Raw genomic sequence first — 23772 nt, forward strand, 5'->3', positions numbered from 1 at the left:
GATAAAAAATACTCATTAAAGGTAGAAAATTATTATGAATATTGAAAATAAATATGCAAAACATCTTGAAAGTTTTACAGACTTTGTCCTTAAAAATTATAGTTGATTAGAAACTATACTGTTCTTCTACATTGATACTAAAATAGCTGCATTTTGGCTTAAATTACAACTGGTAATAATCTATACATTTGTATATAAACATAATATTCTTTCTACATTTTCGATTAAAAATTATACAATATTAAAAAGTTTATAAATTGCCAACAAAAATGTGAACTCATTTATACATTTCTGACATTAGAGAACTAATTATTATAATTATTATGTTATGTAATGCCAAACATGGGCAACATATCTAAGTTATAGAATAGTTATGATGAAATAATAAAAGAGGAAAAAAATTTCAAATCCATAATTTAGTAAATTTGCTCATTTAAATTAAAAAGAAATCACCATTATGATTAAATGTGCCAAATTCCATGAGGTTCTGAATGTGTGGATCTTGTTGCTTTGCTATTTTTGAAATAGGCAACTTCAATCCAAATCCCCATTTCCTTTTTTATTTTCTTTAAAAGGATCAATTTTTTTTTAAATGTATGTATGTATTTATTTATTAATTTGACTGCATTGGGTCTTCGTTGCTGCACGCGGGCCTTTTCTAGTTGCGGTGAGCAGGGGCTACTCTTCACTGAGGTGTGCAGGCTTCTCATTGAGGTGGCTTCTCTTGTTGCAGGGCACGGGTTCTAGGCATGCAGGCTTCAGTAGTTGTGGCATGCAGGCTCAGTAGTTGTGGCTCGCGGGCTCTAGAATGCAGGCTCAGTAGCTGTGGGACACAGGCTTAGTTGCTCCGTGGCATGTGGGATCTTCCCAGACCAGGGCTCAAAGCCATGTCCCCTGCATTGGCAGGTGGATTCTTAACCACTGCGCCACCAGGGAAGTCCCCCACTATGTTTCCAACACAATTACACTGAGATAAAAGTTCAGGGGGTAAAAAATTTTTATTGAAAGATAAGATTGGTAAACAAACATATTCTTAATACAAAAAATGTGAGCATCTGCCACAATGAGATTTATCCTGTTGGAATACTAGACTTACTGGAGCAAGTGATACACATATGCAAATGTGTCATGGTTAGGAGAAGGAGTTTAATGACCAGATCTTTCTTTGCCTGAGTAAAATGGCTGGAACAGATTCAGTATAAGACTACGCAGATCATAACTTTGCTTCAGTTCCGCGCTTTCAGCAAGCCTGTGTCATGCATTTGAACAATATATTAGACACAGGCGGTAAAGAGCTGCTGGCAAATTGGAATTTCTTGATGGGGCTGCGAGCTGGTAATTTTGAGGTAACCGATCTTCTGAATGTGCTGCTACTTACTGTAGGGCTCCTCAAGTCTTAGTCATATTAAGAAGGAGCCCAACAGGCTACCTGTTGGTTCAGCTATGCTTTCTTTTTTCATGTACTCACCAATAAACAGTATGTCAACCTGATCCTACCAGAAAAATCTACAGGCTGCCTGAGAATATATTTTACTTGCTGTTCTCTTTACTTAATGGAGTTTTAGGGCATTAAAGGCAAGAAGGTACTTGGAAAATCCAAAAATGACCTGTCTGTATTAGGATTTTTCCTTGTACTTTTAGGTGTATCAAAAAAACCCACTTTTATATAGAAATGAATACTTGCTAAAAGAGCAAACTAAATAACTTCTGATATCTAAATGAACAAAAGGAGGAGAAATAAGCTAAAACTGGTAATATATACTTACTACTGTGCATAGTATTGCTTTGAATTGGTGAAGTTAGATCAGATACAGGCAGTGTTTTCACCTACAATATACCTATACTCCCGAAAACCCTTCAATTAGCCACTGATCACATGGTTTCTGACATATCTAAATTATGATCTTTGCTAACAACAGATTTGACTGGAAGAGGTGATGTGTACACCCCTCAATGACCTCTCTGCAGGGCCAGCTTTATCCCTTTTAACTGCTATAAAGAGGAATGTTTATGCTAAGTATATTAGCAGTCAGTAATGCTGCAGTTGCTACTGAATGGCTATACATTTGTATGAAACTCCACAATGAAATTTCTATTTAACAGGGGACAGGCTAGCAAAGAAGTATTTGGATAACTTGTTACCTTACTTACTAAGTGAAATGTCCATATATCAAAAAGGAATAATTCCAAAACGTTAGAGCACATTATCTTCCCAAGTCCATTTGGTCTTTGAAAATTTATACAGTCATTAAATGAAATTTCCTGTCTTTTCCAAAGGGCATGATACTATGTCCCTTTACCTAAATATTGTGACAATTAATAGAGACTGTTCTCATGGATGTATTTGTCTGAATGTGGAAAGTCTGCGTTCTTAGTGTTTACCGCAAACCCAGCGAAGGTGATGATCCGTCTGAAGGTCCGTCAGCTCTTCAATGGTTCTCCAGCTGCACTGGCAGGCGTATGCCCGTGTTCCTTTCTTCTTTACCAACTTTGTTTTTAATTTGTGGAATTCTGGCATATTGTTCCTATTAGTAAAATAAGAAGGTTTTAGCATAGTAGCTTTGTTCAGTGCTTAATGACTTAAAAAAACAAAAAAGAAATTCTAACTGCTTTATTTTCCTATCTTCACAACATCCAAACGCTAAACTACCTGGTGCTCTCACATGAAAAACAGAAGATACACTTTGGCGTTCTCTTTCTGAGGATTTCAATGTTTTTAAATGGCAATCCTCTAGGTCTGTTTATTAAGGCTGTTGTAGAACACAGTGACCTAAAGAGAAGAATTATTGATCTGTCTTATCAGAGGCTACATGATATAAGAATAGAGTGGAAAAGATGGTGGTTCATCTCCTACCTCAAATACTCACCTGTGCCATATTTTAAAAGCCTGCAGTGTGGAGGGGCTTCCCTGGTGGCGCAGTGGTTGAGAGTCCGCCTGCCGATGCAGGGGACACGGGTTCGTGCCCTGGTCCGGGAAGATCCCATGTGCTGCGGAGCGGCTGGGCCCGTGAGCCATGGCCGCTGAGCCTGCGCGTCCGGAGCCTGTGCTCCGCAACGGGAGAGGCCACAACAGTGAGAGGCCCGTGTACCGCAAAAATAAAAAATAAAAAATAAAGCCAGCAGTGTGGCAAATGGAGGGCATATAAGAGGCATAAAGATAACAGGCTTCTGATGGGTTAACTATAGAAATTTTTCATTAATAGAGAAAAAGTGCTTGTTATTTCTATGTGTTGAATTCATATTATATCTCATTTGTTTCAATGATCTGCTTATTTACGTACACTACCAGAAACAAAACAAATGCCTATCCTGAAATAAATGTCAGTAATTTTAACATAATTAAACCTATGCACAGAACTCATGAAAAACGATAACCATCTGACTTGATGCTATTACAAAAAAGACTGCAGAAGTTAAATTTAATTAATAGGAAATCAATTATGATTTTCATAGTCCATGTACTGAATTTATGTAAATATTCCATGACAAAAGAAAATGAAAAAATTCAAAGTGAAATGATGAAAAAATACATAGTGAAATGATGAAATACAGTATAAGTATTTTTAAAGAAAGAAATACACTGTTAACTGTTGATGTCACTGCTACAGAAAGCAGGAAACAAAGTGCCCTCTGGTGGCCAATGGGCACCACATTCAGTACTGCACAAAATTCAGGCACAATTGAGGTTAGACCCTAAAAAAACCTAAGAGATTTTCCAGGCCAACTGTCTGACTTCAGGAAACTGAGACTTTGACCAGCTGAACAACTTAGCTAAGGTTACAGTGAGATAGGGGAAGAACTGAATAAGTTTTACTGCAAAGAAAAAAGCCAAACAAAACTAAATGTGTTTAATGAAAACTAAATGGCTAAATGAAGGACTGTCCTTTATTCAATCTGCAATATATTTTGACAAACTTAACATGTCACACTTGATTGAATACTTAGAGATTTCAGGAGTAGGAATCATGAAAGCCAAGGAACTATCAATAATTAATACATTTCAAGTAGTGCATATTTTAAAAGCTGAGAAAGAAAATTTCATTATTTCCCATAAAGCAAACACAGTTTAATAGAAAAATAAGAGCATTTTATTTAGCTATCATGGCAGGATGGTCAAGTATAGCTTATACTTCTTTTAGAAAGTTCTAGAACTTGTCAAAGCTAGGATACACTTATTACCCTCAAGTGTTTCATCTCCCCTCTACTTTCAAGCAGATCACATCTTCATTCACAAAATCAGGCAGTGAGATGTGAAAAGGCCTCCATTTCCTAGCTGTCCCCTTGAACACATCAGTATATGACCTCTTTCCACCCAGGCACAGAGGCGGCCTCTTCCTATCCAAGGCCCACTTTCCATCAGCACTCTAGACCCCAAAGCCTCCAGGACCTTGTTACTCACATAACCTTCCCTTCTCTTGTCTTCCCCACCACCCCACAATATAAACATCAAAGCGTCTCCTATCTTTTTTAAAAAAAATATTTATTTATTTATTTATTTTTGGTCGTGTCAGGTCTTAGCTGCAGCACGTGGGATCTTTCGTTGTGGCATGCAGGCTCTTCGTTGTGGTGTGCGGGCTTCTCTCTGGTTGTGGCACATCGGCCCCAGAGTGTGTGGGCTCTGTAGTTGCGGCATGCGGGCTCTCTAGTTGCAGCACATGGGCTTAGTTGCCCTGCAGCATTTCGGATCTCAGTTCCCTGACCAGAGATCGAACCAGCGTCCCCTGCATTGCAAGACTGATTCTTAACCACTGGACCGGTGGTTAAGGGAACCACTGGACCAGGGAAGTCCCAGCATCTCCTATCTTAACTAAATGATCCCTTAACTCTGCATTCACTGACAGGCTTCCAAGTCACCTTTCTGGGTAATATCATCCAGTTTCATGGTTTCATCTACCACTTTACAGTCTACATTTCTTAATCTGAGCTTCAGAGCCCCAAAGAGTACGGGCTCTTGACCTGGGATTTTGGGACCACACTAGGCTTTATTTGGGTTGGGTACTATGAAATCTCTCAAATTGTAATTTTTCTATGTATCTGCATATTTGAATCTTTCTGTGTATATGTTGAGAGGATTCAGATTTTCAGAACAGTTCTTGATGTGAAAAGTTTAAAAACTCTTACATTAACACTAGAGGAGACTCCTAGAGATTTACATGAGAATGGATGCCAGAGAGGTGTGAAGAAAGACTCTCGCGGTTTTCTTTATGCTACTGAAGAGTGCTGCAATAATTCTGATGACTTGTATCTGAAAATATAGTCTTTGCTTAGGCACAGGTTTGGGGGGCCAAAAATGCATGATATGTGTACTTTACTAATTTTTAGCCCTTAATTTTTATTTGAAAATGTGAATGTATAGTTCAGATACATTTTTATAACTTAAAAACATTAGGTATTCACTGAGTATTTAAGGATGTACAAATTACAAAAATATAAGTAAGACACTATCCCAACCACAAGGAGGGAGGCAGACATACACCACCCTAAGATATTTTCAGTCTTTTATTACAGTAAGTGCTATAACTGGTACAACGTGCTGTGGACACACGGAAGAGGATGAGTTTACTTCCAAGTTGAGAGAGTGGTAAGGGAATCATAGAAGATGAGCAATGAACCATACCCTGAGGGACAGGTAGGGTTTAGGTAGATAAAATGGTGGGAAGGTAGCCCAAGAGGTGGAGAGTTTATACAAAGTCATAGGGAATGGGAGCATTATGGGAGCATTGTTTTTTTTTTTTTTTTGCAGTATGCGGGCCTCTCACTGTTGTAACCTCTCCCGTTGCGGAGCACAGGCTCCGGACACGCAGGCTCAGTGGCCATGGCTCACGGGCCCAGCCGCTCCACGGTATGTGGGATCTTCCCGGACCGGGACACGAACCTGTGTCCCCTGCATCAGCAGGTGGACTCTCAACCACTGCGCCACCAGGGAAGCCCCGGGAGCATTGTTTTGATGTAGCTAAAATCTTGCAAAGGTGAAAAGTATACCATGGAAAGACAAACAAAACTGGGTAATAGATAGTTGGGGACTGGATTATGGAAGGTCTTGAATGCCATGCTGAGGAATTTGGACATTATTCTGTAAGCAGAAGGGTTTTGGGCAAGAGGATGGCATACTCAGAGTTATGCTTTAATTCTCAGCAAGTGAAGGGTGGTCTGGAAGAAGAGATTGTACACAGGAAAATCAGTGAGGAGGCTACTTCTGAACTCCTGTCCAGAAGTAACATGTCCTTAACTAGGCTGACCGCAGACAGATGGAAAGGAGGAGATGATGCGAGAAATATCAAAGAGGTGGAGGCCACACAATCTGGCCAAGGTCACCAAGAGGCATTACTGCACAGTAAGAAATATAAAGTTATATATTAAGTACATTTTTCACAGAGTGAAGTTCTTTAGAAACATACCTGAAAAACAGGTAATCACATGATTTGTCCCACCCATAGTCATCGCAGCTTACTACCCAGAAATCACAGGCTATACAACGCAGATGGTCACATGCTCTGTTCAGAGAAAAAGAACTGTACATTAGAAATTACTGTTAAATTTAAATATGAAAATATGCTGATTTATTCACAGACTATACCACATATTACAGATTACCGAGTAAACAACAGAAAAGTAAAGATGAATCTGAGTATAAATTTTTATACTATTGGTCTGATTACCTATTTGAACTTTCAGGTTAAATTTCTGCACAAACCTACCTATTTTACTAAGATCTTGCATACTGATACATATATGCACACATGTATATTTACATATATAAAAGAAAAAAATGGATGTGTAGATCTTTTAGTTCAATGGTTTTCAAATTTGTCTGAGGGAGATCTTCACTTAAGCTACCTTCTTTACGTGTTTCCCTTCCTAATGAAAATTTCAGGATGCCTCTACCACAGAATTTGTCACATTGTATTGAAATGCTGGGACAATATCTTCTCTGTGCTGGGACAATATCTTATTTGTTTCTGTTTCCCCACTGCTTGGCATTAATGTATTCATTCACTCACTTAAAAAGTATTTACTGAAAGACTACTATGTGCTGGTGAGATTCTGTCCTCAAACAGCTTAGATTCTAATTCGAGAAGAAATACTCATAAATTATGTAGCATGTTAGAAGGTTAAAAGTGCTTTAAATGAAATAAAAAGTAGAGTCGATAAAATTGAAAGTACTGGGAGGAAGTGTGTTATAATTTTAAATACAAGAGTCTGCATAGGCTTCACTGGTGAGGTATATCTAAGCAGTTTCTTTAAGTGGAGTGGTAGTTGGTAAAGGAAGTGGGGTTAATAGAAGGTTATATTTAAGAAGGAAAAAGAGTCGGTTTGTATACTGATGGCAAAGATGCAATGAAGGGAAAAATGCTGCTGATGAGAGAGGGTAGAACTGCTAGAACAATACTCAGCACATAACAGTTACTCAGTGACAACCTGAGGAACCGAAATGCCAAGCAAATCTCAAAATTCATATAGTACATAGTAACTTCAGGAGTAAAATGATAATATATGGTAAGAATTATGAATTGCTGCTGCAAACCATTTGATTTGTATAATAATTGTGATTTAAAGAAAACTTCTCCATTGTCTGAAGTATTTTAAAACTAGAATCAATATAGATACATTTGATCATCTAAAAATTAAAAGGAAATAACAAGAGTTTTAAAGATACCAAAAACAAAGTGAAAAGACCAATAATAGAGTGAAAGAAAACATTTTCAACACACAGTCAAATACTTATACTGATAAAGAGTGCTTACAAATGACAACAAAGAAAGAAACTCTAAAAATATAATGTCACTATGTCACTAATATAGGTAGCATAGATTAGTAGTTAAAGAGTGTAGATAAGATTGTCTACGTTCAAATGCTGATTCCCTAGCTGTGTAACTATAGTCAAGTAATTTAACTTCTCTGTGACTCAGTTTCCCTATCTATAAAATGGGGATAATAATGCACACCTCATAGAAGAATTATGAGGAGTTAACCAAGTTAATATTGATAAAGTGCTCATGACAGTGCCTGGCACACAACATTTATTAAAAAGTTAAAATACTACATAAAGAATTAAAATTTCAAGCAACCATGAAATATATATTTAAACCAATTAAGTTAGCAAAAATTAGCCCTCTCAGACATTTCTGGTGGGTATGTGAACTGCTATAACCTTTTGGGAAAAATCTTGGCATAATTTTACGATTAAAATTATACCTAGCTGCTGCACTATCAATCCCATTTTGGGGAATATATTACATATAAATAAAAGCACCAGAGTATAGGCGTGTATCTCAAGAATAATTTCTACTGCAGTGCTGTTGAAGTGGCAAAAAACAGGATACCACCTGGATAGCTATCAAAGAGGGAAAAGACTGAATGACATTTGTACTATGGAATATTAGGCAGTTGATACAAGAGTTAATTAGATTTAACTACTGACATAGAGGTGCACAAGGCAAGGTACACAATAACATATATAACATGATCCTGTCTTTGTAAAAACTACCCCACAAATTTTCCTGTATAGGTGTTTATAACAAGTTTGTAAGAACATGGAGAAAAATGTGGAAGGTAATATACCACGCAGCTATCACTGGTTGCCTCAGGAGGGGTGGGAATGGAGAGGAAGGAAGGAGAGTACTATCTTTCTCCTTAAACATTTTGACTTTTTATTTTTTTCAAAAAGCATATAATACTTCTGCAATTAAAAAATAAAATAAAATCCATCACTATATTTTTTTTCACTTATTTCCCTCTAAAATTCAGATAACTTAACTTCAAAATTGCAAATATATTTTGGCCTGAAAGTTTCTTTGAGAATGAATGCTTTGTATTTCTAAAAACATTAATCACAACAATAATTAAACACTTAAAATCTTAAGTTTCATAAACAATTCCATATTTCCTTTTAAACTGTTAGCAATTTATGAGGTTGAATTTGTACATATGGAAATTCAACACAATTACATTTGTACACATTTGAACTTGGATTTTGAATGTACAAGTCAGGAAATGCAAAATGATGGTTCCCAAAGCTGCTATAACTTGCTTTCTTATGCATATGTATTTATTACATGATTGCACAGAGTGTTAACTTTAATGCCTTAATACATATGTGCAATTTGGCTGAATTACTGCTGTTGTGGGAACTATAATTTAGAATTTCCTGACATTCTGTATGTGTAAAATTTCAACCATAATGTTAAATACAGCGTTTTAATTTAAAATTTAGCAGTTTATTCAAATCTATTCACACTACCATATTTTCCTACCAACACTGTCCTTTGAGAAAAATAAAACTAACTTGCAGCTAAGAAATCATTCTGCTGCTACGATTCACTCTATTAGACCATTATTATACCAGTCTATGGAATAATCCAGGCTTGCAAGTAGTTTAAAAAATAACGAGGAGAGTAAAATTCAATTTGGCTTGAAAATAACACCTTGGTTTTATCTATATCTTATTAATGCCACCATGCTTTGCTACTGCTCTTCCCCTTTATACCAAGTGGGTAAAAGATTCAAATCTTTACACTCTAAAATCATTCGCGATTACTCTCAAATCAGAGCTTGATCCAAAATCAAACAAACATAACACATGAAAAAGAGGCAGAACAGACTCGATTTCCTTCATGCCCTAGGCATGTAAATCAGTGCTTATTTTCAGGGCTTAAATATATTTTTCTTTTATAACTATATATAAAAGAATATCTAACATAAAGTCATGGTTCCAATGAAAGATAAATTGTCAGGTCTTTCCTCGAAAATGTGAGTAAATACAAACATGGAAGTGTCATCAACAGCTTTGTCCTTTTATCAGGCTAGTAAGTAAAATCTTTACCCTTTTAAAGATGTTAGTGGTGGGAATGTCCCAAATATAGCCCAATATAGTCTTCTGCACAGATCCTGGTTCTCAGTCAAATCCTTCAGATCTACACAGTAGACTGGGGAGTCTTGCTGTTTGGGCAGCTAGAAAACAACAGCTGCAATAACAAAAGCGGCTTCCCTCTTACATACATTATAAAAGCGTCTGCAAATTGGTATACTAGAAGGAATAAAGGAATAATGGACTAGGCATAAAGTTACACGTTGGAGTCCTTGCCTTGGGCAAGGCACAGGGCTTGGGAGTCATTCTTGACAACTTTCTCTCTTGCCTCCAACAGCCATTTAATCACTGAATTCTGTCAATTCTATGTTCTAATATCTCAAGTGTGACCCTTTTTCCCTACAGCCACTGCCACCACTTAGGTCACAGCTGCCATCCCTGTCTCTTTCCTGGACCACCGGTACCTACTGCCTGTTGACGGGTCTCCCTGTGTTCTCTCCTGTCTTGTCCCTCCAACTTCCAATCCATTTTCCATTCTGGAACCAAAACTTCTTTCTTTAGAAACACAAATATGATTATGTCATCCCTATCTGCTTAAAAAAAAACCCAAACAACCCAATGGCTTCCACTGCTATAGGACATATTTTTCTAAAATCCTCCAGGGGACCCCAAACCAAACGTCCCCCGACTACCTCTCCAGCCCCACCAGGAGCCATTCTTTCCCCCACTCACTACACTCTAGCTCACCTGGCTGCTCCCTGTTCCTCCCACACCCCTGGCTCCTTCCAGCTCAGGGATCGTCTAACATGGGGGGTCCTCTGGCTCCAATGCTCCCCTGTCTTTGCTTAATTCCTACTTATTTATCATATCATAGTCTGATTAAATGTTATTTGCTTAGGAAAGCATTCCCTAACACTTCATATTAGTTAGGATGCCAATTATCTATGCTTATAGTATTCTGTACTTACCCTTCACATTACATATTATGGGGAAATTAAATAGTTATTTGTGGAATTAAAGTCTCTTTCCTCATCTAGACTGAAAGCTCATTGAGGGCAGGGAAGTGTCTATTTATTTGTTCACCACAATGTGTTCACTCAAAACCTAGGACTTAGCAAGGACATGATGAATTAATACGTGTTTAATGAATTTAACATCAGTGCCTCAATTTCCTCATTTATAAAATGGGGTTAAAAATTCTTGCTCTACCTGCATCTTGGTTTTTCCCTGTGAAGCAGGTGAACCAATACACATATACTTACAAAAAAGTGCTCTGGACAGTATAAAGTACTTCATACATATAATATTTTACATGCACATGAGTATGTATGTGCTTATCTTTCTGTGTGTGTTGATCTATGTCATGAAGAAGGTGGTCAATGATTAGTATCTTTGTGATGGGTGAAGAAGATCTGTGAATATAAACATTTACCTGTGCATATTTATGCAAATTGTATGTGTTTTCCCTTCTTGTCACTGTGCAAAAGGTAGGAATGGGGTTGAAAGATTGTGGTATTCTCATGGATCAATGTTGTATAACAGACATACACTGAAATTCCATCTGGAACGAGATTCTTCTCTGCTAGAACTAAATCAAAGGACATGTAAAAATATACTACATAAAAGAGAATCTTAATAAAATGTTTACTCTTGGAAGTAAACCAGAACACACAAAGATATTTCCTGAGATAAAATGGAAAAGTAGTAGAATATAGGATTCTTGCAGCTGAGGTATAACACAATAAGGCAGCACAAACAGACGAGAAATACCCACAAACAACTCCAAACAACTGTACCTATAGTAGCTAGCTGACCTGCAACATGGGCACAATTTTAATGTATTATTTCATTTAATCCTTACAATAACTCAGTTTCCTCACCCATAAAAACTAAAGTATTTATGGGTGAGGAAACTGAGGTTTTGTAAGATTATATCCCTTCTCAAGGCTTCACAGCTTGTAAGAGGCAGAGTGAATATCTGAACTTAGGTATTCTGTCATCAGAGCCCTTTTTCTTCATGCCCTGGGTATAATCATGTGTTTCTTTATCAGTTTCTCTACTGGCCAGTGTTTTACCTTTTTTGGTATCTAGTACCTAGGACATAGAGGGCATTCAATGAATATTTAAACAAAGAAAAGGAAAAGGAAGTTCAAACAGAATGACAAAATGAGTCTACAGTAAGTGAATTAAGCAGGTAAGACAGTGGGGACATGCATTAGAAAGGAGTGTCATTCTAGACAGGGAGTAAGTGTAAAAATACTCAGAGGTAGAAAAATATAAGTGGAAAGTAGAAGGATAACAAGTGTTCTAGTGGAAGTAGAGTATCTAGCCCAGGCTTTAACTGGAGGTGAAAGAACTAAAAAGAGAAGAGGAAGAACAACAACTTGGTAAAGCAAACAATGAGTTTAGAGTTAATATGAGACAGATGGCAGCTCTCATTTTCCTTCTGAACAGGGGAGAGGTGCTCAAAATGTTATGTTAGGTATATTTTCTTTAATGCTCTATGTGGGTGAGACTACAGAAGATGGAAGTGGATGGTAACTAGGAAACGTTTGCCGTATAGCTCAAGGATGACTTGAGGGAAGCCTGGATTCGAGGCAGAGTGGTCTGGCATTGACTGAGACAAATCCAACTGGGTAGACACAGTAAGTCAGGATTGATAAGCAGCCAGACTGTATTCTTCTCTAAGGGCAGTGTGTGTCTCTAATCCTTCGAATAGACAATCCTCAACGCACGACGATTCAGGTGCTATCAACTCTTTATTTACAGCCCTCACAGCAGGCATCACCCCTGTGGGTTGCTATAGCCTGTCTGCTGCCTGGTGTTCCTGGTCTAGGCTTCCCCAGATTCCCAGTTTCCCTCTGGTCCTATAGCCCTTTTTTTCCAGGCCTCCTCGGATCTAGGCCAGCTCTACCACAACCCTCCAACAATGTCCTTTTGGATCCCACTTCCATTATTCAATGTAATGGTTATCTCTCCTGAAACGTGATCAGAATGCAGTCATACAGCTCAGTCTTTTACTTCTTTTATCAGAAAATGAAAAAGTGCTTTAGAAATAACTAGACAAAATATAATAATCTAGTTAAGTGGGCCTCTATAAAAATAGAACCAAACTTAACAGGACAGTAAAATGATTTGCTGAACTACTTACAACAGACAAGACATGGAAACAACCTAAATGTCCATCGACAGATGAATGGATAAAGAAGATGTGGCACATATATACAATGAAATACTACTCAGCCATAATAAAGAATGAAATAATGTCATTTTCAGCAACATGGATGGGCCTAGAGATTATATACCAAGTGAAGTAAGTCAGAAAGAGAAAAACAAATACCATATGATATCACTTATATGTGGAATCTAAAATACAACACAAGTGAACTTATCTACGAAACAGAAATAGACTCACAGACATAGAGAACAGACTTGTGGTTGCCAAGGGGGAGGTGGGTGGGGGAGGGATGGCTTGGGAGTTTGGGATTAGCAGACACAAACTATCATATGTAAAATGGATAAACAATAAGGTCCTACTGTATAGCATACAGAACTATATTCAATATCCTGTGATAAACCATAATAGAAAAGAATATGAAAAAGAATGTATATATATGTATAACTGAATCACTTTGCTGTACAGTAGAAATTAACACAACATTGTAAATCAACTATACTTCAAAAAAAAAAAAATTGCTGAAAATCGATGTTTCCCCACTTTACGACAATGACAATGGAATAGGCTAGGAGTCTGAGGCTGATAGGGGCTTGGGGTAGGTAGCATCATGACCATAAGATTGCCCTAAAAGAGGTACTGAGTGAGATCCTGGGTGAAAGGAGGGTTGGGGAAGAGACAACAAAAGGAGGCTTTCTCCTTTTGAAATATGTAAAATCAAGAGACTGTGCTTAAGAACTCCTTGGGTACTACAGACCCACAGCTTCTCATGCTGACTGGCCAAGGCAGTGTGGGTGACACATCATATAGTTCACCTGTCCTACTCACTGGTTTTCACTGCCTGGAAGGAAAAATGGCAAGATGGAAGCTCAACTCCTAGTGTCTTGTGGAAACCAAGCTGGGATGGAAGTGATCCAGGCACTTCAAGTGGCTCTTAAAGAAGGGTGTCACCACAATGAACAACACATACCCAACACCATAGCTTTTAACAACTATCACCCAATAATAATCAGTATTTCAGTAAAGTGTTCTTAGTTAGACTGGCTAACAAAATATACCTTTTATTATGAAACAGACTCATGCCAAGATGATAAGAACTATGTTTTAACAGGGTATCAATTTGGAAAAAACTAATTAAGAAAGTATAACATATTTCTGACATCTTACCTCTGTGAAGTATTTGTCCCAACCCCACATGGAACAGCGCTTCCACCAAGGTATACTGGGCTGCAGCTGGACGTGTTCAACAGATGGAAGAAAAATAAAATTAAAACATAAAAGAAACATGAGAAGTTAATTTGGCCTCATTGACTCTATATTCTTGTAATCAAATTGTATATTTTCCTGAGCAAGCCAACTATTTCAAGGAAGAGGTATTTATTTCAGGGTCAGTGTGTTATTGGATAAAACCTGTATATTCAGGAACACTCAAGGAGTTAAAATGAGTCACAGAAAAATGTGTTTGCCAAATAACGTAAGGCACAAAGTAAATACTGAAGAATATAACAGAACATTAATTTTGAGAAACCATTCACACTTTTTTTTTTTTATGCAGCAGAAAATTATTTACAATAGCAATAACCTCCCATTCAAGTTCCTTTACACTAAGGAGTCACAGACCATAAGAACACTGAAAAATGCTGCTGTTGGTCTGTCTCCTGAAAGCCGACCAGTGGTGCTTTGTTGCTCAATGTTGTTAAACGGTAACAAAATCTACTAGACCATGCTCACCAGTGTGTATAATTCACCAAAGCAATCCCAACTTACCTCTTACCAGGGCCTTGAATGTAAGCTCTGACAGATGTGTTACCTGAAGATTTAGATTTTAATTTCTGTTAAAAAAACAAAACAATAAAAGGCCAAGGGTAACTTAGAGAATTGTAACATGAAAACTAATATTCTTTATTTTATAACAAGGATATTTTAAAAATGGCTTAAAATTTCCTATGATTTTAAAGTTTCTGAAATGAAAACAATGATCAAAACCCTTTAAAGGCAAAAGGGAAGTAGACCTCCCTGAGGAATTTACGAATTACTATGCTAACCTTTAGTCTAGAAAATTGATATACTGCCATTATTAGCATGCTAAGATTTAGAGTCACTTTATAACTCTTCAGTTAATACTAGAGTTCAATGATTTAATATGAAGGAGCTGCTATTTAAAACTTCATCCTGGAAAAATTCAATTGAGGAGTAAAAAAACCTCAGACTCATTTTAAAGGCTGTGAATGGTACTCACCTGAACTAAAAATAAACTAACCAAACTCCTGGGTAACTTCAGGAATATTAATTTTGATCAGATGAAATGGTATCAACCATTAGATGTCCAAGGAAAATGTAGAGCTACCTAGTCACAATCATATAGTAGTTCCTATATGGTTACATAACATCATCATTAGCAAGCATTTATTAAGTGCTAACTGGTATAAGGTACCAAACAACATGGCCGACCACATACTAGGACCACCGCCAAGGAAAGGAAGTAGGATGGAGAGAAGGCAATTTAAACTATGCAGAGACATGCCATCAATTTACCTAGTAGGTGAGGAAATTTAATGGAGGCAAAAATACTTTACTATTTCTCTTAACTCTTTTATTTGTTGAATAAAACTGATGTTAAACAGAACTGGAAACATTTTTGGTGCATAGCTGAAAAGTAATAACGTGCCTAAGTCTCTTTTTGTCTTTGGGAGCACGCTCCATGTGCCATCCAGGCTTGTGTTTGCAACTCAAGGCTGGCACACTGGGACATCTGCTGTTGTTTCTGGGCTTTCTTGTGTGAGTCTGCAACTGATATAATATTGTAAGTCAACTATACTTCAATTAAGAAAAGAAAGAAACACAACAGGACGGGCAAGCAATGGAGGAGGGACCAATACTCTCAAGAGCATCTGGCCTCTGAGGACAAGGTGGGCATGGACGAGCAATTCACAGACACTTCCTTTCCTCATCCAATCAGTGTTTTACATTGATCTGCTTTCCTCCAGAAGTTTACTTGGGTTGCTTTCTCCCCTGCAGGCTGGAAAACTGGATATAATAACTAACTTCAAAAAGGGAGCACACAGAAGAAGTGCATAAAAGCTTATTCTTCATGATTATAAGAGCTATTTTTATTTCAGATTAGTATATCTTCTCTAATACTTCTTTAGTGAAGTATTTCCTTCTCTTTCTGAAATGCCTTGAACTGAAGAGACAGTGCCTCACACACAGATACATACCCTGTAGTGCTTACTAAATAATGAATTGCTCAGATGATCAATGAATAACATCATGTAGTTTTTTTCCTACCACTAATTAAATTAGTATTGCTATTCAGCATTTATGATGCATTCTGTTCGCAGAGTATTCAACACCATTGCTATTGTGTTGACATGTTATTCAACTAGGCCATCAGCTTATTAATTTACCACAGATGAACTGAAAATGTTAAATTTAGAGAAATTAAGATTTTTTAAACTTGGTTTTATTTTTATTCTTTGTTTTTCTAATTGAAGTATAATTGACCTACAACACTATGTTAGTTTCAGGGGTAAAACATACTGACTTGGTATTTCTATACATTACAAAATGATCACCACAGAAAGTCTAGTCACCATACAGAGCTATTACAGTATTATTGACTATATCCCTCATGCTGTACATTTCATCTCTGTGACTCATGTATTTTGTACATCACTCATGTATTTCACTGACCTCTCCCACTCCTCTCCCCTCTGGCACAGAGAAATACAAAGCTTAAGATCTATACCAGTCACTTAAATTTTAGTCTGACAAAAAGAGAAGTGGCCCATATCCCTAATCTTAACACAATCATTGCCTAGTTATTTTTAGTCCACTGTCTTGCTTTAATCTTCCCTACGTTAAAAACAAACAAATCAACCCTCTTTGGTATTATATTTATTTCTTAGATTTTTTTCCTTGTGGTCCTTGTAATTTAGACTTCCATTTGGTCTCTTTCTAACAAATATATATATATATATATATATAAAAATCTAACAAACATATTCTGTGCCTACCAAACTGGTAAAAATGAAAGTATATACATTCTCATCACTGCTGGTGAGAAGAATACAAATAAGACAGTTACTTTGGGAAACATTTTGGCAATGGGTAGAAAAGTTGAAGATGAGCACACCTTGTGACTTCCTAGGCTTATATATCCTAGAGAAACTCCTATACATGGGTTAAAAAAAAAAGACATACAAAGATATTTGATGAAGCACTGTTTGTATGAGCAACAACTTGGCATAATCAAAATGTCTAATCACCAGGGATGTAGATAAACTGTGGTGGAGTTATGTAAGGGACTGCTATACATTAGTTAAAATTGTTTATGGTTACATACATATGTAATAAAAGTATAAAAGTATGGATGGAAAGGCTGATGGTTACCTTTGGGAAGGAAGGCAGTAGAGTAAGATTTGGAGAGTTCTTAAACTATAATTTTTATTTCTTTAAAAAAAGTCCAGGGAGTTCCCTGGCGATCCAGTGGTTGGGACTCAGCGCTTTCACTGCTGTGCCCTGGGTTCAATGCCCAGTCAGGGAACTAAAATCCCACAAATCACATGGTGTGGCCAAAAAAAAAAAAAAAAAAAAAAAATCCAGAGGAGCAAATCTGGCAAAATGTTAAGATACGTTCAGTATGACTAGTAAATATATAGGTGGCTGTTATATTATTTTATGAGCTTTTATAAAATTGATATAGATATATAAGCATTTAAAAAAATAAAATACTACCAACTTAACTGATTAGTTCATGGGATGAGAGCAACGGCAAAGCATCTGAGATGCTAAGCACATTCCTATAATGAAAGCTGATTTTGGTCTTTTAGAAAAGTATTCTTAGAGTATACAAATAAATGCAAGTAACCAACTTCATCTGCAAGTTGACTTTTGTTCAACAGCTTTTCTAATTTCTCATTCTTGCTGAGAAATAAAAAGCAAAACACAGTTTCTAATTTTTTTCTTATTTAAATCTAAGTGGAATAATTTCTTTAAATAATTGTATTTCTCAGAATTCAAAGGACTATAGATACTTGTGTATTCTAATAAGTTTTCAGACTATTCTAAACATGTCTTGAGATAATGAAAGAATTACTGTGTATTTAGAACATTTGACTTACAAAGCATTTTTTGTCAAAGTTGGGCTCTTCAAATATTTCGTTAATAAGACTGTCAAGATCATGTTCTTTTTTAAATGTTTCTGTTGATCTGAAAAAACAAACAACAAACAAACAAGAAAACAGCTGAAGCTTAAGTGCAGATAAAGTCAGCCAGCATCAGAAGAGTTTTGTTTAAATAAAGTCCATTACTAGAGTTGATAACAGAAGGACAAATGTGATGTTCTTTTTTTCCTACTATGGACATAGCCTAGGATTCTTGAGAAAAAGGATGTAGTTCATCAGGTACAAATTCCCATGTGTACTTTTACATACTTAAAATATAACGTTTAAAGCTGTACGTTATATATAAGAGAAAGGTGGGTAGGCACTTTTCTAAATTACATCAACCATTTATTTAAGAATACAAAATATTACAAAATTATAAGTAGAACCTGAGAATTATAAACAAAGATAATTTTAATATGTCTAATTTTCCCCTAAGGGTTCCATTGTAAGTCAAATAATCATACCTCTTTACTACAGGAGCCAAAGGTTATATAACCAAATGATTAATTACACACATACACACAAAAAAGTGGTATTTGCTTGACAGAGTATCTCTACCTCTTTACCTTCTGTGGGTATAATCATCACAGGATTACTGACAAACTGTTACTGCATGGAACTCCTATTTAATAGCTAACATTTACTGAATACTTTACATAGATGAAGATATAGGGACTGAGAGATTCAAAAACTCGCCAAGGTCATATAAATAGTGGGAGGAGAGGCTTGGAATTGAGTCTAGGGCAGTCTAGACACCTAACACTAAATGAGATTAACTCTCTTTAGAGTTTACGTTACAGATGCTGTATATCATTATAACTTTATAACTTCATTGGATCACTAAATTATTTGTTTTAAAAGACAGGTTTTTTTAGACTAACTCTCTATTTCTAGAAACATATTTGCTCCAAAACTGTTAACATCAGGATTATAGCCCTCCTTTGATACTGCTTAGAGTAAGATAATTAACCTGATGTAAGAAAACGCAGAGGCTACTGCCTAACACTGAATGTTTGATTCCATCTATGTCCAGACTTTGCCTCTTCAGTTTTTCCCTTTCTAACTTTTACCCCTAATATCTTCCACTGTATACTGGGTTCTTCCCAAGTATGCTAAGTATGCTTTCCTCTTCAAAGAAACATTCCAAAACCCCACTTGAAGCTGCCACCCTATTTTACTCACTACTGAAGAGTAGTCTATATCCATTATTTCTACTTCCTTACAAGTATATTGGATTTAGCATCTGCTGGTGATCTGGATAAGGGTTTCTTAACCTTAGAAATACTGACATTTGGGACCAGATAATTCGTTGGTGTGTGTGTGTGTGTGTGTGTGTGTGTGTGTGTACCACAGTGAGAGGGGCAGGCTATTGTGCACTGTAGGATGTTTTACAGCATCCCTGCTTCTACCCACTAGATGCCAGTAGCACACCCTTCCCCAGTTATGACAATCAAAAATGTCAAGACATTGCCAAATGCCCCTTGAGTGGTAAAGTCATCATCTGTTGAGAACTACCCACCTAGTTTAAATTATTTAAACTCTCTGAACCTCAGACATTTTATATGTAAAGAGGAAATCTAGACAACTATCTAAAACTTCTTCCAGGTGTAATATTCCATCTCTGGCCTCTATATCCCTCAACTATAGTGAAACTCTTTTTTTCAAAGTCACTACTGCCCAAATCACTATATTCAATGGCCTTTCTCGGATCCAATTAGCTTTAATCTTTCAGAAGCACCTGACACTTGTGTACCAATTCCTTCAATTTCTTTTGTGACAGCAGGTTGCTAAGATGTCCTCTAGAAATTCTCTCCTCTGGTTTTCATGATGTACTCTCTGATGTACTCTGTACTTTCATGATGTACTTAGCAGTAGTTCCTGGCATCCAGATGTGTCATGGTCATTTATTATCTGCAGAGCTATCATTTTTAAGGGACAATTTCGGTATTTTAACTCTTTTAAGAAAAAGAGATACAGGCTATATCACTACACAATTGGCAGGTAGTCTCCTATTAATAAATTCATAATGTAAATCAGTTCCTAACTTTTAGGTATCAATTTTGGCTCAGGACAAAATTTTAATATTTGACATTATATACTACATTTGTTATTAAGTTTAGGGTCTTTGTTGCTGGTTTTTTTTGGCATAATTTACAACTACACTGCCAAATGAAGTGAATGACAACACTTGAATTCAACACATGAATGACAACAGTACTGGTTTGTTACAGCTTCTATAAATGTATTATTGAAAAATCTGAGGTAGTAAGGTGGGATGGGATGCTACGAGGATTATGGATGGATTTTAATAGTGTAACAACAGGCTACGGAGAGAGGTACAAAAGGACCTGTGCTTGGAGAGGATCCGTCCACCTTAGTAACCCTTTCCATTTTCAGCAGCCTGCTCTAAGACATCCTATCCCTCTGTGCTAGTTCTCCTAAGATGAATAGGCTCTGGAAGGCTCTTTGATAAATTTTCTCCATGCCCCAAAGGAATAAATAAAAAGAACAAAAGAACTTGCAAGGTAACATTGTTGTAGGATAGGAATGGTAGATGTGCTGGGAATGAGTACATAAGAATGTCCAGCATTCAAGATAATAATATACAAATTAGTGAGAGTGCTATTTGCATAAACAGTCAAATGAGCGTTAGCCCATTCAAAGTAGTCATCTTTTTTGGCCGAGTCCCCACTAGGGATGAACCCATGCCCCCTGCATTGGGAGCTCGGAGTCTTAACCACCGAACCGCCAGGGAAGTCCCCAAAGCAGTCATTTTAGTTGGCTCTACAGTTATTTTTTTAGAATGCTGCCAAGTACTCGACTAATTTTTAGAACTTCTGCTTCTAAATTTTAGACTCTTTTCAATGTTTTTATCTTCTGAGGGTGAATTTTTATAAACAAATGTCATTAGAGGTAAGTCTTGTAAATTGGGTAGCAATGGTGTTGGGTTCTGGGAAATCACACGCAGGTGCGCAAAAACAAAACAAAACCCACAGATGCAGCCATAAATAAACAAGATTGACTTTCTTGGGTTGTTCCAAAGCTGCCTCTGTGTAATTCCACAAGCGTCTCCAAGAGATTCAAGCAAGAGTCACTGCAGAGGCTCCCAAGCCATCACTTTGAAGGACAATACTCACTCTGGCAAAAATTTTGTTTTTTTGGAATTGAGGGGGGAAGTGAGATAAAGAAGAAAGTCCTATTATTGAATAATTACACAGAAGAAAAATGACTGACAAATTTGAAAGATACTTTTTCTGGATCAAAAGCCAAGACTTAAGAAAATTCCTCAAATTTCAATTTGGATGCCTGAGATCATCTGGTACCCTTAGCTGGGGCCATGGGGAGAAGGAAGGTGGCTGGATTAATAAAGACAGTGTTACCAATAATTAAACCTTTTAATCTTAAATCTAATCTCATTCAATTATCTGAGCTTAAAAAAAAAATCAACTAATGATGGAATAGAATGGAATCGTTTTCTCCAACAATTGGCCCAAGAATTGTTCTGCCTCGGGAATGGGGTCCCAAGAGGACCAGAGGCAATAGGATGAGGTTCTCTGTGCGGGCATCTCAAAAGCGGAAAAGAATCGCTCACACAAACGGAGGCCCGGGTCACCGTGACCCCCTCGGGGCTCAAGAGAGAGAGCCTAAGCTGCACCCCCTCTCCCGCATCGGAACCTGAGCGAAACCGCGGGCTCTAGAGGCGGGGCATCAGCGGGGCCAGTCCTCTGGGGCTTGCTTGGGGGGCGGAGTCGGGCCTTGGGAAGAGATGTTAGGATCCTACAGGCCGGGGAGCTGAAGTGTGTGCGCCCCGGTAGTGGGGAATTGAGAGTCTGGGCCCTAGCAGGAAGAGGAGCTGGAGGTCGCGGGCGGGGGTACATTTCTTTGGGTCCGGCGGCGGAGGGGTGGCTTTAGGACCTGAAGCAGGCTTCACCAGAACAGCCCACCCCTCCCGCCTGTTAACCTGAGATTCTCTTCCGCCTCGGCTCGGTTCCGGTCGTTGCTGAGGATGCCACCGCCTCCGCCTCTGGGCCGTTCGACCATACCCAGTCTCAGTGGGTCTGGTCTGCAAAACTTGGACTCGACCTCATCCAAGAGCTCGTCCAGGTCCTTCGCCATCTTGAATCGTCATGTCCTTCCCTTGCTCTGGTAGCTACAGCACCGTGTGGTTTCCAGGGGCAACGCGAGGATCCGCAGGGCGCGCTGGCCACCCCCGCGCATGCGCGAGCCATTCAGAGGCTGTCTTAGGAGCTCGCGATGCCTAGGCGCTGACGCGCTCGCGCGGAAGGATGCAGTGGGGTAGCGAAGCGCCGGGGCACAGGCTTTCCCGCGGGGCAAGAGGTCTGACGGAACTGTCCATTCCTACTTCGCGACGCTTTGCTTTTCTTTCTTCCAGATTATCTGGCGTGTTTTGTCCCATCTCCCTCTTCTGGACTCAAGTTGTAACCACAGTCACACGACTGCCTAGCTCCCTCATCCGCTCTTCATCCTGCCCCGTTGGGGGTCCCAGTTGTATTCCAGCAGTTCATAAATTCTTTAAATAATCTGTGGAGAAGCCTGCAAAAGGAAAACAAGGATTTGTACCAAAAGCTTAACTGGTCGTAGTCGGCAGGATTCGAACCTGCGCGGGGAGACCCCAATGGATTTCTAGTCCATCGCCTTAACCACTCGGCCACGACTACTGTTGACGTTATCTTTGGCAATGAGATCTATGTAGTCTACACACAAGTATCTACTCCAGTAACAGGTATGTTTAGATCGTGAGAAAAACATTGCAAAACTGTTCTGCCAGATAAGAGCATATTTGAATGTTATGGCGCTAATAATTTTACCTTCTTGAAGGGCTCTTAGAGCATATCTCGTCCAACCTTTTACTCCCCATCAGAAAAAACTGAATTTTAGTAAAATCGCTAAAGTTAGCGTCAGAAAACAAGAGGTAAGGAAGAAAGCCTGGTGCTGCTGTACACCTGCTTGCAGAGGTGTGCATTTCCAGGAGGGAACCGGCAACCGTGGGGCCACCGACCAGCCTCCGGGCTTCCTTGCCGGGCTCCCAGCTCCACCCCTGCCCCTCTCTCTTGGACAAACAGCTCCCAAGGACTCTTTTTACCCACTAGGCACTAAAATGCTGTTGCCCACTGATTTAAATTCACTATGCAGGGCCAGACTGTCCCACAGTGCCGTAAAAACACTACTTTGAAAAGTGTGATACGTGATAAAATGCAAGGTATTGTCATTTCATGGTACTGCTGTAAAATACTGTGCATACCGAAACCTGAACTTTGAGTATTTCTAACGTGGGATAGCAAAGAGGTTGGCAGCCTTGGAAACTCTGGAGCTAGTTTAATCGAGTTGAATTAGTAGCTCCATTTATTTGGTTTGTTGTTTGTTCAGAATATCTTTAATGTCCCTGAAGAGCAACATGAAGTGGTGTGATGGAGCGAATGTAGAGCCTACCTTTAAATATTCGACTTTTGGGACCCAGCTGTTAAATGCAACCATTATTAAAAAATTAAATTAAATATATTAAAAAACAAAAGCAATACTCAAAATTCACCACAGTCTAGTTATTTCCCTACATTTTACTATAATTTATGCTGTTGAGGTTATTTACATCTATTGTATCT

The 23772-nt window shown here is 38.0% G+C and overlaps 1 protein-coding gene, 1 long non-coding RNA gene and 1 other non-coding gene across 7 annotated transcripts in view; 1 reads left to right on the forward strand and 2 right to left on the reverse strand.

Annotated features, from left to right (window-relative positions):
• Nucleotides 1-979: 979 nt before the first annotated feature.
• CFAP418 (cilia and flagella associated protein 418) lies at nt 980-22346 on the reverse strand. Of its 5 annotated transcripts, XM_073794599.1 has the most exons (8): nt 22113-22346; nt 18107-18194; nt 14751-14815; nt 14151-14216; nt 10277-10363; nt 6399-6494; nt 2868-3042; nt 2388-2525 (listed from the first exon to the last, which is right to left on the reverse strand). In XM_073794599.1, exons 1-7 carry the CDS (start codon nt 22265-22267, stop codon nt 2880-2882), a joined length of 720 nt encoding a protein of 239 aa, XP_073650700.1. In that variant the 5' UTR covers nt 22268-22346; the 3' UTR covers nt 2388-2525; nt 2868-2879. The 5 variants fall into 5 exon arrangements, with proteins under 5 accessions (XP_019780668.1, XP_004312539.1, XP_073650700.1 ...); XM_019925109.3 differs by lacking the exon at nt 2868-3042 and having other exon boundaries at nt 980-2525; nt 22113-22323; XM_073794600.1 differs by lacking the exon at nt 10277-10363 and having other exon boundaries at nt 22113-22333.
• A 48-nt stretch (nt 22347-22394) lies between these two features.
• The window catches only part of LOC141276914 (uncharacterized), a 71835-nt gene continuing 70457 nt past the window's right edge, over nt 22395-23772 (forward strand). The window contains exon 1 of the long non-coding RNA XR_012327274.1: nt 22395-22895. This is a non-coding gene — a long non-coding RNA (uncharacterized lncRNA). The remainder of the gene's footprint in view (nt 22896-23772) is intronic.
• On the reverse strand, nt 22749-22830 carry TRNAS-AGA (transfer RNA serine (anticodon AGA)). Its single transcript has one exon. It is a non-coding gene; the product is annotated as a tRNA-Ser (tRNA).

This window comes from Tursiops truncatus, chromosome 17, assembly GCF_011762595.2.
Source record: "Tursiops truncatus isolate mTurTru1 chromosome 17, mTurTru1.mat.Y, whole genome shotgun sequence".
NCBI classification, from domain to species: domain Eukaryota; kingdom Metazoa; phylum Chordata; class Mammalia; order Artiodactyla; family Delphinidae; genus Tursiops; species Tursiops truncatus.